Raw genomic sequence first — 17,573 nt, forward strand, 5'->3', positions numbered from 1 at the left:
GGTCTTAGCCTGTTTTGCCAGATCTGGGCACGTGTGTAGACGGAGTCGTATGACGTACAGGTTAAGTTCTCTCCTACCTGAAGGAAACCAGGAAAGTTGGCAATCTCAAAACAATAAAAACACTGGTATGCATTCAAACCTTGCATAAATAACTTTTGAACAATTTGTACAAAAATAGTTCTGCATAATGTAAGATGTAACAAAACCAAACAAACAAACATGTCAAGACGGCAGCTGTGGTGTGTGGTCCATTTTATGTTGACACCAAAAACCCCAAAGTTGCCAGGAAAAAGGTGTCCAAAACAAAAAACACCACCACCAAAAAAAAAAAATTCCTAAGCTCATGCTTCCAGTAAGAGAATTTCTCCCAAGTCCATCCTCCTCTCCGACAGGAATGTCTTCTTGATAAAGGCTGCCTTAGAGACGGTCCAGAAAGCAGTGCAGTTTTGATTCAGAAAGACCAAAGGAAAGCGCCTGACTCACTCAACCCCAAAACGGTGGCGGACTGGCTTCTCCCTCAGCGAGACTTGCAAAATGGAATCGTTCTGTGGTCTGTTGTTCCAAGTTTCAAATTGAAAATAAAAGCCCTAGTTTTTGTAAAGTCTTTTACCCTCCCCTGCCACGTCCCCTCCCCTCACCCACCCCATATTTACATACTTGTCCATGGACTAACTCAGTTTTTGCAGGAGTTTTTCTTCCACTTGCCCGAACTGGACACTAACAGACATTTCGGCTATGAACTGCTCACAGCCTTCCTTGGTAACTTGCTTGCAGTACCTCAGGTCAATATGACAGATATTCCCACACCGTTTGAAGAAGGACAGGCACTGGTCAGTGACCTTATTGCAGTCTGCAGGGAAGAGGACACACGGTGAGGTGGAGGAAGCGTGCAGCCGAGGGCCCTCCCCAACCCCCAGGCACTCAGCAACAGAGCAGCAACTGCCCTTGCTGGAAAGCTCTCTTCAAATGCAGAATGGTTTCATCTACCACTTATAGAAGTTTCATATATGCTCGAAAAGCATCCACACATTCCAAGTGAAACTGCTTAGACTCCTACCCCATGGCCGCCCCTTATATGTATATATTCTCACATCAGTACGTCCTGTCTATGTTGTTTTATAAAGATAGGATCACACAATATATGAAAATAGCTTGCTTTTCACTTCTACTCTACTGCTGAGAAACACCTCTCTGCAGGTTCTTGTGCGCAGTCTGCCTATTCCCAGGGGAGAAGTGCTGGGGGAGTGAGGACACCTGTAAGGTCATCCTGGGATCCTCCCACTCCCCTGGGCACCAGCCCTTTAGACAGAGGCCCCATGTGCTTGCCCGCCCACCGTGGGACGTTTGCCTCAAACCTATGCAGGAGACCAATGTGCTAGAAGGGGCCGGAAAGATTCTGTCCACAGGGAGCAAAACCAGAATTCAGAACCCTCCACCGCACCCTCACCGGTAGATGTGCTCTTCAACCGAGTAATTCTCTCAATTTGGACTTTGCTTCTGTAGCACTGTTTTCTTTTAGAACTGATCCTCAGTCAACGGGCTGCAACGCCAGCTCGCATCCAACTGAGGCTGAGTCCCCACCCTGAGCCCAATGATTCCTTCATCTCAGTGGTATATTAAGCTGGAGACCTTTCCTCATCATCACTAAAATTGGTTGTGTGGGGAATATTATGGATAGGCCCATGATGGGTTAAACAAAGTCTGTTTAAGAGTGAAAAATAGATGTCCGATGAAAGGACAATCTGGGTTAAGAATTACAAACCTCAAACAATGTGGCCTATACCTCACAACAAAATAAATTCTAGGCAGATCAAAGCATAAAATTTTTAAAATGATACGGAAAAGAATAAAAATATCTGCTTGCAGATGACATGACCTTAATGTGATAACTCTAAGGAGTCCACACCCACCCCCCCACACACGCACACCACACCCCCCCACCCCCCCCACACACCCACACATACACCCCACCCCACCCCTACACACACACCCCTAATTCAGCAAAACTGCAGGATATAAAATCAACAGGCAAAAATTAGCATTTCTATACACTAACAATGAACAATCTGAAAGAAAATCACGAAAATTTCATTTACAATAGCATCAAAAAGAAAACATTTAGTAATAAATTTAACGAAGAAAGACTTGTACACTGAAAACTAAAAAACAACGCTGAAAGAAATTAAAAGATATAAATGGAAAGACAGCCGATGTTCAGATTAGAAAACTTAATATTATTAAAATGCCAGTATTACCCCAAAGCAGTCTACAGACTCAATGAAATTGCTATAAAATACCAAAAGCGGTTTTTTTGTAGAAAAAGAAAAATGCATCTTAATCATGTAGAAATTTAAGGGACCCTGAATTGCCAAAGCAACCTTGAAAAAGAGAAAGTCAGAGGACTCGCACTTCCTGATTTCAATACTACAAAGCCACAGCATGTGTTACCGGCATAAGGACAAACATATACACCAATGGAACAGAATTGAGAGCCCCAAAAATAAACCCTCAAATGGTCAAATGATTTTTGACGAGATGCCAAAACAATTCAGTGGGCGAAAAGACAGACTTTTCAACAAATGGTGCTGGGAAAACTGGATATCCACATGCAACAGGATGAAGCTAGACCACCCTCCCCCATCACACCATATACAAAAATTAAGATTATTCAAAGACTTAACGTAAGAGCTAAAACTATGAAACTCTTAGAAGAAAACATGGGAAATCTTCGTGACCTTGGATTTGTCAATGGTTTCTTAAACATGATACCAAAAGCACAGGCCACAAAAGGGAAAAGACTGAACTTCATCAAAATTAAAAACTTTTGTACAAAGGACACTATCAAGAGAGTGAAAAAACAACAGAGAATGGGAGAAAATATTTGCAAGTCATGTATCTGTTAAGGAATTAATATCCAGAATATATAAAGAAATCCTACAATTCAACAACAACACAAACAACCTGATTAAAAAATGGGCAAAAGGCGGGAATAGACATTTGTTCAAAGAAGATACACAAATGGTAAATAAGCAAACGAAAAGATGCTTAGTATCACGAATCATTAAGGAAATGCAAGTCAAGACCCCACTGAGATCTTCATATGCATTAGCATGGTTTTTGCTTAAACAAACAAAAAACCCCAAACCCCAGAAAGTGTTAGTAAGGATGTGGAGAAGTTGGAACCCTTTGCACTGTTAGTAGGAATGTAAAACAGTGCAGCTGCTCTGAGAAACAATATAGTAGTTTCTCAAAAAAAAGTAAACACAGAATTACCATGTGATTCAGGCAGTCCATTTCTGGTTATATACCCAAAGAACAATGAATTTATACACCCATGTTCACAGCAACATTACTGACAATAGCCAAAAGACAGAAGCAACCCAAGTGTCCATTAGCAGATGAATGGATAAATAAAATGTGGTGTATATATAATAAGCCAGTCCTGAAGGAAACAACTACTGTATGGTTCCACTTATGTGGGGTACCTAGAAGAGTCAAATTCAGGGACAGACAGTAGAATGGTGGTTGCTGAGGGCAGGAGAGGAAAGGGAGTGAGGAGTTAGTATTTAGTGGGTACAGAGTTTCTGACAGGGTGAAGAAGAGGTTCTGAAGACGGGTGGTGGCGGCTGCACAACTACATGTCTGTACTTAATGCTAGTGAACTGGACACTTAAGAATTGTTAAAATGGTAAATTTTATGTTATGTGTATCTTACCACAATAAAAAAAATTTTGTTAATTTAGAAAGCTGGAGAAAAGGTAACATTCACTAGACTTGAGAAAGCTTAACCCCAAACTGGCTGAAGGAAAAGCAGAGAAGCAGATTTCTTCTACAGAAGACCTCAAAGGTACAGGTACTGGAAGCAACAAGTACAACGAAAGTGGGGCTAAAGATGGGGTTAGAGACAGAAGGACTGGTTGAAAATCTACTTAAGGAGCAGTAAGAGGCTGAAACTCCCTTCCCCAGCAAAAGAGGGGAGTTTGTCTCTGATGGGCAAGAGAAAGTCTCTAGACCAGGCACCACCAGGCACTGTGGAAGGCAGGGGCACCCCTGAAAAATGGGGGTTACAGGGAAATTTACCTGCTGACTGTCGAGACCTCCAGACTCCTTCCCTGCCAAGCCCTAGAACCCTGGCAGCCCGGCCTGAGCCCTTCGGTTGGGAGGTCAAGGAAGAGAGTGTCCTTTGGCAACCTTGACCAGCTTAAGAGGAAAGACTGACAGATGTCACGTCTGGGTTTCCCCAAAGAAAACAACCCATGCTGACCACCCAATGATACCCACAGCAGACCAGCTCCCGCCGTGTCCCCAGAGCCTCCGATCACCTGAGCCGACAACCTCATGTTGACACTAAATCTGAGAAGGGCCCCTTAGGCAGGCCCACTGACTGCATCTGAAGGAATGTATGGTCTATGTAGAAAAGAAAAAACCATCAGTATCCTCAGGATGGACAATATCTGGATGCAAGAAACAAGAACATGCCACTCTCCGAAAGTTCAGAGAACAAACTATAGCTGTAAAATTAAAAATATAGGCTAAACCATATGAAAACTGCCAATATTTGACTGTTTTCTGACCTACATAAAAAGCAGCTTCATATGTTTGAACCTAACAAAAAGCAGAAATGAAAAACTCATGGCAGTTGACCCTTGAGCAACACGGGTTTGAACTGTGCGGGTCCACTTATATGCTGATTTTTTTCAATAGTAAATACTACAGGCTACAAATTAGTGGTTGAATCTGAGTTTTTGGAGGAAGTGTGGATACCAAGGGCCAACTGTTAAGTTATATTTGGATTTTCTACTGCAAGGAGGGCTGTACCCCTAGCCCCTAACTAGTTCAAGGGTCAGCTGTATATGAATTCTGTGATAAGTGGAGGAAAACCAGATACAGAGATGGGAAAAAGGAAAAAAAAACTAAAGGTATCAGAGGACTACTAAAGAAAGAAAACAGAAGGGAAGGAAATTAAATAATTCAAGGCAATTTTCCAGAACCAAATTGAGAGACTGAAAGCACTCATGAATGCTCAATACAATCCCTGAAAATGGACTCAAACCAAGGCTCACCAACCAAAACTGCAAAAAACTTTGAGATAAACTCATGTCCTACACGGGACTTCCCTGGTGCTCCAGTGGCTAAGACTCGCGCTCCCAATGCAGGGGGCCCAGGTTCGATCCCTGGTCAGGGAACTAGAGCCCACATGCTGCAACGAAGATCCTGTATCCTGCAACTAAGACCCGGCACAGCCAAATTAATTAAATTTTTTTAAAAAATAATTTTTTAAATAAATAAATAAAAAGATCGTGTTCTACAAACTTCCAATGAGAGAAAATATTCACTGAAGGATGGAGAATCAAATCGTTTTGGACATCAACTCTGGAAGGCAGAAGCCAAAGGAGCAGTGCCTCCCACTTTCTGAAACAATATGGTTCCCAAACTAGAACTATATAACCAGCTGAGCTATCAATTAAACATGAAGGTATAATACAGCCATTTTCAGACATATAAGGTCTGGAAGATGTCCTCTACCAAACGAACAGATAAACCAAGAAAGAAGATAACGGGACCAAGGAAAGAAGGGTCCCTGCACAAGACAGAAACCAAGGAAGTCCCAGGACAGGAGCTGTGCAGCAGGCAGAGACAGCCAAGTTCAAGTGGGGGCAGGAGGAAGAGAAGTCCAGGAGGGTGGTTTCTACACAGACTGGTTGAGGGCCTGACGAGTTCACGTGGGGAAAGAACAGTACTCAAGTCTGTTATAGAAACTAACCAAACAAAAATGAGACAATTATTAACTCTAGGGAAAACAAACCAAAAACATGTGCAAGAAAGGAAACATACCCATAATACACACTGGTTCAACAGTGGACAATACTAACATGGCCATAATAAGGTAAGTAATAGTGACTTAACCACAAATTGGGAAGATGAAGGGAGAAAAGGAAGCAGGGTAAGAGAATGTAAGAATAGTAATCCTTGTTCTCTGCGTAGCAAGTTAACAAACACAGAGCATCTGAAAAGGAAAAACAAAAAACAATAAGAAAGCAATGTAGGCTTGCTGTTTGGAAAAAATGGAGGTAAACCGAAACAAAGAGCTCAAGAGTTGAAGGTGGTTGCCTCAAGGTGAGAATCAGGGGCAGGGAAGGGGAAGCCAAAGGGCCACCTCGAGCAACCACGGCTTCACTCTGCCACTAGACCTGATCCTCCAACCACAATGAAGGATCTGGAAACATGTCAAGTGCCATCCATTTTGTGGAAGAGACTTATTTTATCATGAACTAGTTATACTGACAGGAGGGGAAAACATTTTAAAAAGAACTGAATCTAGAAGAGACTGGGTATGAGAGAGACTGGGCTTCATATACATCACAGCTCTTAATGCAAACGCAGAGATCTGCATGTAGATCCTGAGACAAAAAGATGACCTCAAAGGACTGTGGTGGAAAACAAAATGGAAAAAGATGATTTATACAAACACATCATGGACTGTGCTGCAGGGGAGGGGGATTTATACTGGGATCTCTGCTACACATGCATAGTAATTAAATTAGAATAAGTGAAAAGAGTTCATTACTACCGAGCGCTTTAGAACAAGATGCTCCCCAGGCCCTCCTCCACGGGGCGGCCCCAGCATCAATTCAAGACCACGAGCTGAGCCTGGAGCTGGGGTCTTGGTGAAAGCTCACCTCAGTGTGGCTCTCTGTTCTCTGCCTCCATGGAATGCAACACCCCCCCTCCCCCCTCACCTCGCCACCAATACTCCCCAAGGAGGAGGGTGGGCTCCCTAGGCACTAAGGTACAGCATCAGCTCCCACGCGGATGTGGTACTGGTAACAGGAAGGCGTTTCTCAGGCATGAATGTGGGATGGAGAGAGGGAAACAGCTAAACAATATGTGAATCCTGACCAAGCCAGACATCAGATTGGACTGTGTCAAAATGTAATTTAAATGAGGTGAGGGTATCATTTATTACTTGGTAATTTCTAGAAGAAAAAAGTTTCTTTTCTCCTTTTTTTTTTGGTCTGGTCCAAATCTTACACGCCCAATCTGACCATCCTGAGCGATGAGATGAGAACTGGGTTAACTGGGCTGAGAACAGGCAGCGTTGCCTCTGTCCACCTTCCCGTTGGTTGTGCCCCAAGTCCTTAGGAACCAACTCCAGCCCCATCAGTAAGTGGGGGGAGTGAGGACTCCACTGTGGGTTTTTTTTCTTGTCAACAACAGGCCCGTTGATAGCAGGGTCAGGAGGGGGACACATAAGCGACAACCACCATGGCAGAAATCAAGCTGCTTATTACTCCATTGGCCCAGCCTGGCCTCACTGCCGGCTACTCTCCCACACCCCCTGCTGCCAGGCGCCAGGTCGTCCACAGCACCCAAGGGAAGCTTTTCTAGCCCATATTTTGGGTCAAGACCCACTGCTATGTGCTCATGTGCTCTCACTGCTACTAGCACTATTTTTTGGAGCAATTATTTAAAATCTAATAACGCTTATTTGTTTAATGTGTGTTTCCCCTCTAGACTAGGCCGTGGGTCTGTCTTGTTCACTGGTGTGTCGTAGCGTCTAACACTGTGACCCTATAGCAACAGGCCCACAAGTATTTCCTTTCGAATGAAGAATGCCCAGCCTGTCCCCCGGGGTCCTGGGCAGACCCCGATGGGTGCCCCGCACTGACCTGACAGGTTGATTTCGGTTAAGGAGTCTCGGGTGGTGGTGCCCACAGCGGTGAGCAGGTTGATGGACTGGTCAGTCACATGGTTACAGTAACTAAGGTGGAGCTTGGAGAGCAGGGGCATGTGGCGAATGATAAGCCGCAGGGAGGCGTCTGTGATGTCCAGACCGGCCAGACGCAGCTCCACAATGTTCCGGAGCTTACTCCGATTGTCCATCTGACCTGAGGGGGCAGGACAGAGAGGCAACATGTCACCCTGACATGACACTTTACAAGGCCTACCAGCCAGGTGGAACACCTGGGTCTCATTTAGCCATTGAGTGTCTCCTCCAAAAGATCAAAACTGGTTCCAACATTTAAAAATCGGAATATTCCACATCAAGTTTTACCCTTGTAGATTCTTTAAAAGTCAGAAGACCTAGAAACACAGAGCCTGCATTCCACCCAACAGTGCTCAGCCAATTGGAGTACAGACAGCACAGCATCTCTGGGTCACCACAGATTCCTCATTTAAGGTACTGGTGGGGAGCAGTGAGTCCTGCAACCCGACCTAGGAGGGCTTCATCCCGTGAGGCCCTGTCCGGCCACACTGACCCCGATGCCTGAGGCTTAAAGCCAACGAAGGACCAATTAACATAGAAGCAGTGAGATGCAGAGTTCCCAAAGTGGCATCCTGGGAGCCTCTGCCCTCTCACGGGTCCCCTCTTGTACCCAAAGCTGACTGAGAACAGCAGCTGGGACTCAGCTCTGCGTCGAGAAGGGCTGAAGCCAGAAAAGTCTTGAAGACATGAGTACCAGATGGGGTCTGTGGTGAAAACCAGATCCAACGGCACAGCTTGGTCATACCACCTTCTTGTGACCATGCCTTGGGTACACCCCTGTCCCGGACACTCACCTGGCCTGTTATCTGTAGGCGGGGACAGGAGATCCCGCATCTGGGCGTCCTTTAGTCCTTCTACCCACTGGACATCCAGGGTCCGGAGCAGCGGACAACTGGAGCTACAGAGGGCTGAGACTGCGATCCATGAGCAGCCTGACAGCACCAGGTCTCGGAGCCCTGGCGGGGGACAGAGAGGGGGTGGCAGGTCAGGTGATACACCCCAGCCCCTGCTACTGCACATTGAGGGTCCCTGGCCCAGTGCTCACCAGGCAAGCGGTTGATGAGCCAGCTCAGCTGTTTCTTGGAGATATTGGTCCAGCTGAGGTCCAGGGAGACAGGCTGTCGCCGGATGATGCCGCTCAGCATCAGGGGTGTGATGGACTTGCAGTGGTTCAGGTCGATGCGGGTCCATAACCGCTTATCACAGCACCTGGGGGCCAGGCCCAGCAGAGGGGGCAACGTCAGAGTTGGGAGCTCTCTTGGGGAGCCCCATGCATAGCTGTGGTCAGTCCCCCACCTACCAAGCCCAGGGGGAGGCTCCTTAACTTCGTCTCCTGGACCCTTCTGTTTAGTTTCCGTCTCGTTGGCACCTGAGAGCCTCTGCTCTGATTGTCACAGCCCTTCCCCCCCACCCCCATGGAAAGTACCAGAAGCTGTAAAGTATTTACTGGGGGTTTAATTACACCCTCCACAGGCCATATCTCAAAACAACCCTGCATCATGCCTGTTCACAGATGAAGGTAAGTAACTTGGCCAAGGTCAGAGACCGTTCCAGCTGGGAACTATCAAAGCAGGGATTAAGATGAGGAACTGGCGCGGCACTCGTGACCTGGGCTAGCTCTTTAAGGACAAGGGCTCCCCCTGGTCCTCAGTTCATCTTCCAAGAAGCTAAATCAGGAAAGCAAATAGGGTTCACCTCTTTTGACAAGACCACACTGACTGTAGCTGCTAGACCTCTTTGAGGAGGATATTTAAGCTGGACGGGGCTTAGAAAGAAAGAGCATCACGAGTGACTCCAGTGGGGACGCACGCGCCATCCCTGGCCTAGTCTAAGCCTCAGCCTGACCCCCTGGTGCCCCCATCCAAACTCAGCCGGTGCCCCTCACCAGCGGTTCCAGGTCCTGCAGACCCGCATGCAGACACACAGGTCTTGGTGGCTGAGGTAGCTGAAGACGGCCATCCACACCTCCCTGTGCATAACGTGGGCCGCCCCATCATCCAGGGGCAGCGAGTCGGGCGGGGGGCTGATGGGGGGCGGCCGGATCACATGTCGCTCCATCTGGATGCACTTGGGCGGGGACACGGAGGGAGGGGGCCGGGAGATGACTCGGGGCGGGCTGCGCAGGCTGGGCCCCAGCTGGTGCCGCAGCTCCCGGGGGGTGCCGTTGGGCCCCTTGCTGAAGCGGTGAGGGCGCTCACAGAGGCCCAGGGGCCGCTTGGGCTCCTCGTTCTCGCTCTCAGGCTCCGACTTGATGGGCTGGTGGTTCTCGTGGGCCAGGCTGCTCTCCGTCTTCTGGATCTCCTGGTTGAGCTCCTTGCTCAGCTCCTTGCTCAGCTCCTTGTTGGGGAGTCGCCGCTTCCGGCGCATCTTCACCTTCCTCTTCTCCTCGGGGCCCTCCGCCCCCTCCGTGCTGGGGCCGGCGGTGGGGGAGCTGGAGCGGGAGTGGTCGCTCTCCCTTGTCTTGGGGGGCGCCTCGGGCAGGTCATCCTCTGGCTCCTGCTTGAAGCGCCTGAGAGGCTTGTTGGCCAGAGCCATTCGGTCCTCAGCGTTCTTCCAGGACCGCCGCTGAGGGAGGAGGGGGAGCGTGGGGGGATGAGCCCCTAGACCCGGGGCTGCGCCCACCCAGGCCTCCCACCCTCCACCCCAGGACCCATTGCCCCAGGAGCAGGCCTGGGGCGAGGGCGTAAGATGGTACCTTTTTCCTGAAAAGCTTATCTTCTTTGCCGGGTTTTAGCTGTCACAGAAAAGAAAGGATGCAGAGCTTGCTCCCAGCGTTCATGGGATTTGGTCCCCTCTACACCCAGCCCCACCAACAGAGGCTGGAGGGTCACCTTCCCAACAAATCCCATCTTCTCTGCTCTGACAGACGGGTGGGCCCTGCCTGCTGGTTTTAAGGAAGAAGCTGGAACTGGCGGAGAGTGATAGAGCTGTCCCCACCCAACTGACCTCCCACCCCTGGACAGACCCAGAGATATGCAGTCGCCCATTCACGTCGGACTTGGCTCAGGGAGCCTGTCCCAGAGGCAGGGTCTGCAGGATTCCCGGCCGAGCCTTAATGGCTAGAACGAGGAGAAGACAACCAGGCGCCACCTCGTGGCTGATGCTGGAAGGGCCGGTGGGCGAAGAGGGGCCGCCAGGATCCTCCGAGGTTCCCCAGATCCACAGGGCTTCCCCGCGGCAGCTTCAGCTTCCCAGGCCCCACGCCGGAACCACGAGCCAGAGCCTCGGGGCTGAGGCCTGGGAAGCTACGGTGAACAGGTGCCTTGGAGGTCTGCGGCACTGGGTTCGAGGACCAGTGGGGCGGGGGCGGCCCGGGACTCGCGAGTCCCCGGGGCCTGGGGAGGGCGGGGCGACGTGGGAGCACCTGCTGCTGGAAGTAAGTGAGACTGGATCTCCACCAGGGGCTGAGGCTGCTGCCTAGAGGGGGCCTCGGCGAGAGGTGAGAGGAGGAACCGGGGGACGTTTGAAGCGTCGAGGCCTAAAGGGGTGGGAAGAGGAGTGACTCGCTGGTTTTCCCCTCCTTTCTCTCGGGCCGGGCTCTCAGGACTTCCGTGACTTCGGCTCTCCCCGCTGCCCATCCCCGCCCCCGCCCACGCGCCCCTGCACCCGGGACCAGCCAGGCCACCCCTCGCTGCCCGTCCCTCCCGGTCGTACTCGCTTGCGTCCACTCAGCTCCTGGGGCTTCTCGTATTTCCGCTTCCTCCTCAGGTGCACATCGTCTGACTTTCGGCGCAGGATGCCGTCAGGGGGCACCTTCTTGGGGTGCTCGTCTGGCCTGCGCCGGGGCGCCTCTTCACACTCACTCCTCCGCTTGGCAGGCTCCTGCCCCTCCTTGCTGTCCCGGTTCATCTTCTGCTCCTTGAGCAGGGAGCCGGGCAGGTTTGAGGCATACTTAAAGCCAGGGCCACGCTTTTGCTTGTAGGCCAAAAACAGAGAAGGAACACACGAACTGTATATCTTTGGACGTGCCCTTGCCCCCGAGTCCGCGGTACCCCTCAAGCCGACATCACCGTGGGCGGGGAGACAGGCTGGGTCTGGCAAGGCCAAGGTCTACCCCCTCCCGGGCTGACCCCTGGGACTTGGAGCCCGGCACTCACTTTCCCGGTCTTGCCGGCGTGGTTACACTTTGGACACTCCCAGCAGTTTGGAAGCTCATCGTTGACCACGCCCTCTGACTCCTTAATCTGGGAGGGACACACACCAGTCAGCAAGCAGGGAGGGGGTGGACAGGGCCAGCTCCTCCAAAAGCATCAACACCCCCTCCCAAAAGCCATTTCCATACCACCTCTGGCCAAGAGAAAACAAGAGTGGTTAAGATGGGTGGCTCTGCATTCAGGTCAGGGTTCAAATCCTGATAGTGCCTCTTCCTAGCTCAATGACCCTGGGCAAATCACTCCATCTCTGTGGGCCAGTGCCCTCAGCCATAAAATGGAGTGTGCCTATCTCACTGGAGTTATGTGAGAATTCAATGAGTTAACCTAGTGAAAGCAATTAGCTCAGGGCCTGGCACCCAGCAAGGACCCACAAACCATTCAGTCATTTAACAGCACCGAACTGGGTGCGTGGTTATCAGCAAGTGAGATGTGCTTTCCCTGGAGCTTCTGATCCGGGAGAGAGAGAAGTAACCAGGGGCCAGGGGAAAAGCACCTCCCCCTTTTCAGAGGGGGAGGTGTGTGTGCTGGGGAGAGGGGAGTGTCACGACAAACCCCACTACCAGCACCGAGGGAAAGGGGACGGACACCTCAGAGCTGAAGCACCCTTTGGGGCAGGCCCACTCTCATCTCTCTGAACACAGATAGAGCTGGGCTGATGGGAGGTGCCAAGTAGGCTGACATTCTCTTGAGGCAGAGGTATGAGGTATGTGTCAGCCCAGAGCAGTCTCTTCCTTTCAAAGGTGGAACCTGCTGCCCAAGACAGGCAGGCACAGCACGATGGTCCCCAGGAGGCAGTCCTGCCCTGGGCACACCAAGGGAACAGGTTCCTGGCACATGGGACAGGAATGCAACCACCTGTTGTTACAGGACCTGCCCTCCCCTGGCCCAGGCCTTTTTTCCCAGAAGCCTGAGAGCAGCCCAACTACCCACTCTCTCCCTCTGGCCCAGGTGCAAGACTCTGGGAACTCTCTGTGGTTCTGAGGTCCCAGGAGGTGGAATGTGTGTGTCTGTGTGTGTCTTCACTCCCTCAAAGACATGGGTGCAAGGTCTGAGCGACTCCAGAACCTTCTCGCCCTCAGCTTATCATCGGACACAGAGAATCCCCCAGACTCAGAGTCCTCCAGGGAGGGAACCTAGTCTCACTCCCCTCCACCCCCCAAACCCCTGCAGCATCAGCACCACCAGAGGCCCAGGGTGAGGCGCCAGGCGGCACAGCCAGATGCCCCCGAGGCTGCTCACCTTAAGGCATCCAGGGTGGATGATTTCGTTGCAGATGGAGCACTCCATGAGCATGAGGTTAAACTTGCCTTCTTCCTCTTCCACTGTGTCCTCTTTTCCTGCCTCGCCACACACTAGACACACGGCGGTGTGGGGCAGCACTGGCTGAAGAGCGGGGAGAACACACAGGGGTCAGCACGGCCGGGACCCCATGGGAAACACATCAAAGGCAATGAGGTACTCGCCTTGGGCCTTCCAGGAGCTGGGGGAGAACCAGCCCAGGCACTGCCCATCATTCATTCATTCATTCAAATTCTTATCTGGCTACTACCTCCACGTGCCAGGTACCACTCCAAGTGCTGGCTATAGCACTGAACCAGACAGATAAAAGTCTCTGCCATCCTGAGCTTACATTTTAGTGGAGGGAGGTGAGCAAAATGAAGAAGAGTCTGTTAGATGGTGACAAGGGAAATGGAGAAAAATAAAGCAAGGAGGGCCAGGTCAGCAGTGAGGTGGGAGAAAGGAGGGCTAATCTGAAACGCAGAGGTCAGGGACAGCCTGACCTCTGAGAAAAGACCTGCAGGAGGAGGTGGGGCATGAACCGAGCCCAGATCTGTAGGGGCTGAGGCCGCATCTCTCCAGCGGCTATCAAAGCACAGTCTAAGAACTCCGGGTCCTCAAGACTTTACAGAGAGGTCAAACTATCTTCAGAATACCACTAAGACATCATCTGCCTTTTTCACTGTGTTGACACTTGCACTGATGGGTGCGACTGCTGGCACCTGTCAGGGCAGAGGCTCCAATGTGCCCAGGCAGTCGCTGGGCCGTTCCTGGCCACATGCTCCTTAAAAAGCTCACCAGTTCCATTTAAGGATATCTTTGATAAAGCAGTAAGAATTATTAATTTTATTAAAACTCTGACCTCCGAGTACACATTCTTTTAATATTCTGCGTGACAAAATAGGAAGTATGCATCAACTACTTCAGCTGAACACCAAAGGATGACGGTTATCTAAAGGAAAAGCTCTTGTGATCAAGCCGTGAACTGAACTGGTCACTTTCTCCATAGAACACCATTTTACTTGAAAGAATGACTGATTATTTAAAAAAAAAAAAAAAAAGGGTATTGGCACATCTTCTCAAAGATGAAATAAGTAAGTCTGTCACTTTCAGAAATATCACTTAAAACATTTGTTGCAGATGATGAAATTTGAATTTTCAAACAAAAATCAGAATTTTGGAAAACTTACATCAGCCACTGTGAACTAGACAGTTTCCTGATACTTAAAGACTTTTCTGAGGACACTGGTGCTGGTGTTAACAAATGTGTGTTTTTTTTTTTAAACACTGTATAACACTATGTACCCCTATTTGGAAAATCTGTAAAACTCAGTGAGCCAGTGTTTTCCAAATGACCAATATCTGATGTTATAACATTAGGCATAAGCAAATGAGGGGCAAGAACGACTAATGAATTTTAATGTAACAGTAGGAAAAGTTCACTGATACAGATTCAGATTCCACATTGCAACTAACCTTTAAGCACTTGCCACCTGTTGAGCTCTGGTGGTGGATGAGAAGTATATCCATGATTATCTGAAAAGGCTATTAAAAGACTCCTCCCATGGGCTTCCCTGGTGGCGCAGTGGTTGAGAGTCCGCCTGTCGATGCAGGGGACACGGGTTCGTGCCCTGGCCCGGGAGGATCCCACGTGCCGCGGAGCGGCTGGGCCCGTGAGCCATGGCCGCTGAGCCTGCGTGTCCGGAGCCTGTGCCCCGCAACGAGAGAGGCCACAGCAGTGAGAGGCCCGCATACCACAAAAAACAATAAAACAAACAAACAAATAAACAAAAAAAGACTCCTCCCAGGAATTCCCTGGCAGTCCAGCGGTTTCCAGCGGTTCGGACTCCACGCTTTCACAGTCATAAGCTGAGCAGCGCAGACCCACCCACCAAAAAAGACTCCTCCCTTTTTCAACTACATATTTATGAGGCCAGGTTTTCCTCATATAGTGCCTCAAAACAACATCACAGAATGAATATAGAAGCATATATGAAAATCTAGGTCTTTTCTACTGAACCTGGCATAAAAAAGATTTACAAAAACATATAACAATGCTATTTTTCCTACTAATCATTTTTGTTTCGGAAGATGTTATTTCTCCTAAAAATGTTATTTATGTTAACATGTAGTGGGTTTCTTATAATTTTTAAATGAATTCAAAATATTTAAAAATTTTTATTACAGTAATATTAATAAATAAATAACCCACATAAATGAAAGCTCTTTGGGGTTTTCATAACTTTTAAGAGAGCAAAGGGGTCCCAAGACCACAAAGTTTGAGCGCTGATGTATTAGACTATAAACCCCTGCGGACAAGCTCTCACTCTCTCCTCCTTATAAACGTCCACCTCCCAGTACTTGGGATCCAGAAGAAACACACAACCAATTTTTATTAAACTGAGTTAGAATAGCTTCAAATAAGCTGGGATATACACTCCACCAATAACTGGAAAAGTCTGTAAAATGGATAGAACACTGAAGGCAAAAGAGTCATCATTCGTTCAGACTCTGAAGTAGGTGAGGAGAGACAGAACCAGTCTTTGCAAAGTTACTGCAGGAGGGGAAACCCACCCAGGGCTACAGGGAGAGGGTGCTGGGCAGTGGGAAGGGATAAAGTCTGTGGAGGAAGCCTCCGCCATGGGAAGAGAGAGACTCACTCATCAGGAAAAAGGGCCTGGAAGAGTAGTAGAGGTGGGCCTGCCTGGGTCAGAGGTGGGTAGAACATGGCAGGAAGTGCCCCAACAAAGTGCGAAGCCTGGAAGAAGAGCAAGGACCTCAAGTGAGGGTCGGGCTAAGGTTGCATTTGCCATCAGTCCCAGGTTGGAGAGGAAGACACACACAAAAGTGAGGTTTCCTTCAACCGACAATCCCTGTGTCAGGCACTGGGCCAGACACCAGGGCTGCAAAGAACAGGTGACAGCAGAGACAGCTTCCTGTAACTGGACCTGGGTCACTGGAGGGAAGGTGAGGGTGAAAGAGAAAGTATGGCTAAAGAGGAAGAGACGGGGACTTCCCTGGTGGCGCAGTGGTTAAGAATTCGCCTGCCAATGCAGGGGACATGGGTTCAAGCCCTGGTCCAGAAAGATCCCACATGCGGTGGAGCAACTAAGCTCGGGTGCCACAACTACTGAGCCTGTGCTCTAGAGACCGTGCTCCGCAACAAGAGAAGCCACTGCAATGAGAAGCCCACCCACCATAACAGAGTAGACCCTGCTCGCCACAACTAGAGAAAGCCCACGCGCAGCAATGAAGACCTAACACAGCCAAAAATATTAATTAAAAAAAAAAAATAAGAGGAAGAGAGGGTCCTGGGGCACTGCTAACATGCCAAGTTTTAGGTGACACTGTTCTCAAAACCGAGAGTCCCTATGGACAACTTCTCTTAAACCATGACAGAATGCAATAAGTCATGGACCCTCACTCCAGAAAAATGCACATACACACAGGCACACATATAAAAATCTGTATTTAATTTCAAGGGGGCGCTCAAACTCCCTGAAATCCATTCAAATGACCTGGTACAGGTGACAAAAACACAAGCAACGAAACTGCAAAACGTCTACACAGCAAAGGAAACAAGAGAGTGAAAAGGCAACGTACATAATGAGAGAAAATATTTACAAACCATGTTATCTGATAAGGGGTTAATATCCAGAATATATGAAGAATTCTATAACTCAACAACAAAATACAAACAATCCAATTTTAAAATAGGCAAAGGACTTCAACAGACCTTTGTACAAAGAAGGCCTATAAATGACCAACAATCACATGAAAAGATGCTCAACATCACTAATCATCAGAGAAATGTAAATCAAAACCACAGTGAGGTATCACCTCACACTCATTAGGATGGCCACTATCAAAAAAGAAAAAAATAGGGACGTCCCTGGTGGCGCAGTGGTTGAGAATCTGTCTGCTAATGCAGGGGACACGGGTTCGAGCCCTGGTCTGTGAGGATCCCACATGCCGCGGAGCAACTAGGCCCATGAGCCACAACTACTGAGCCTGCACGTCTGGAGCCTGTGCTCTGCAACAAGAGAGGCCCGCGCACCACGATGAAGAGTGGCCCCCGCTTGCCACAACTAGAGAAAGCCCTCGCACAGAAACGAAGACCCAACAGCAAAAATTAATTAATTAATTAAAACTCCTACCCCCAACATCATCTTTAAAAAAAAAAAAAGAAAAGAAGAAAAAAATAACAAGTGTTGGCAAGGATGTGGAAAAGCTGAAACCCTTGTGCACTATTGGTGGGAATGTGAAATAGAGCAACCACTGTGGCAAACAGTATGGAGATTACTCAATTAAAAACAAAATGACCATATGATCCAATAATCCTACTTCTGATTGATATATATATATATATATAT

General features: G+C 49.0%; 1 protein-coding gene across 7 annotated transcripts in view; it reads right to left on the minus strand.

The window, feature by feature from the left end:
• Positions 1–426: 426 nt before the first annotated feature.
• Positions 427–17,573, minus strand: part of KDM2B (lysine demethylase 2B) — a 121,216-nt gene continuing 104,069 nt past the window's right edge. For 4 of the 7 annotated variants that reach the window (XM_079941765.1, XM_079941767.1, XM_079941769.1 and 1 more), the window contains 11 exons: positions 13,162–13,305; positions 11,865–11,952; positions 11,423–11,691; positions 11,133–11,246; positions 10,464–10,502; positions 9,654–10,333; positions 8,814–8,977; positions 8,563–8,724; positions 7,671–7,889; positions 658–850; positions 427–552 (listed from right to left, as the gene is read on the minus strand). In XM_079941765.1, the coding sequence (XP_079797891.1) occupies positions 669–850; positions 7,671–7,889; positions 8,563–8,724; positions 8,814–8,977; positions 9,654–10,333; positions 10,464–10,502; positions 11,133–11,246; positions 11,423–11,691; positions 11,865–11,952; positions 13,162–13,305 (2,061 nt within the window). In that variant the 3' untranslated portion in view covers positions 427–552; positions 658–668. The remainder of the gene's footprint in view (positions 553–657; positions 851–7,670; positions 7,890–8,562; positions 8,725–8,813; positions 8,978–9,653; positions 10,334–10,463; positions 10,503–11,132; positions 11,247–11,422; positions 11,692–11,864; positions 11,953–13,161; positions 13,306–17,573) is intronic. The other 3 variants (XM_079941766.1, XM_079941768.1, XM_079941771.1) reach the window with 1 other exon arrangement.

This window comes from Stenella coeruleoalba (genome assembly GCF_951394435.1).
Source record: "Stenella coeruleoalba genome assembly, chromosome: 14".
NCBI lineage: Eukaryota > Metazoa > Chordata > Mammalia > Artiodactyla > Delphinidae > Stenella > Stenella coeruleoalba.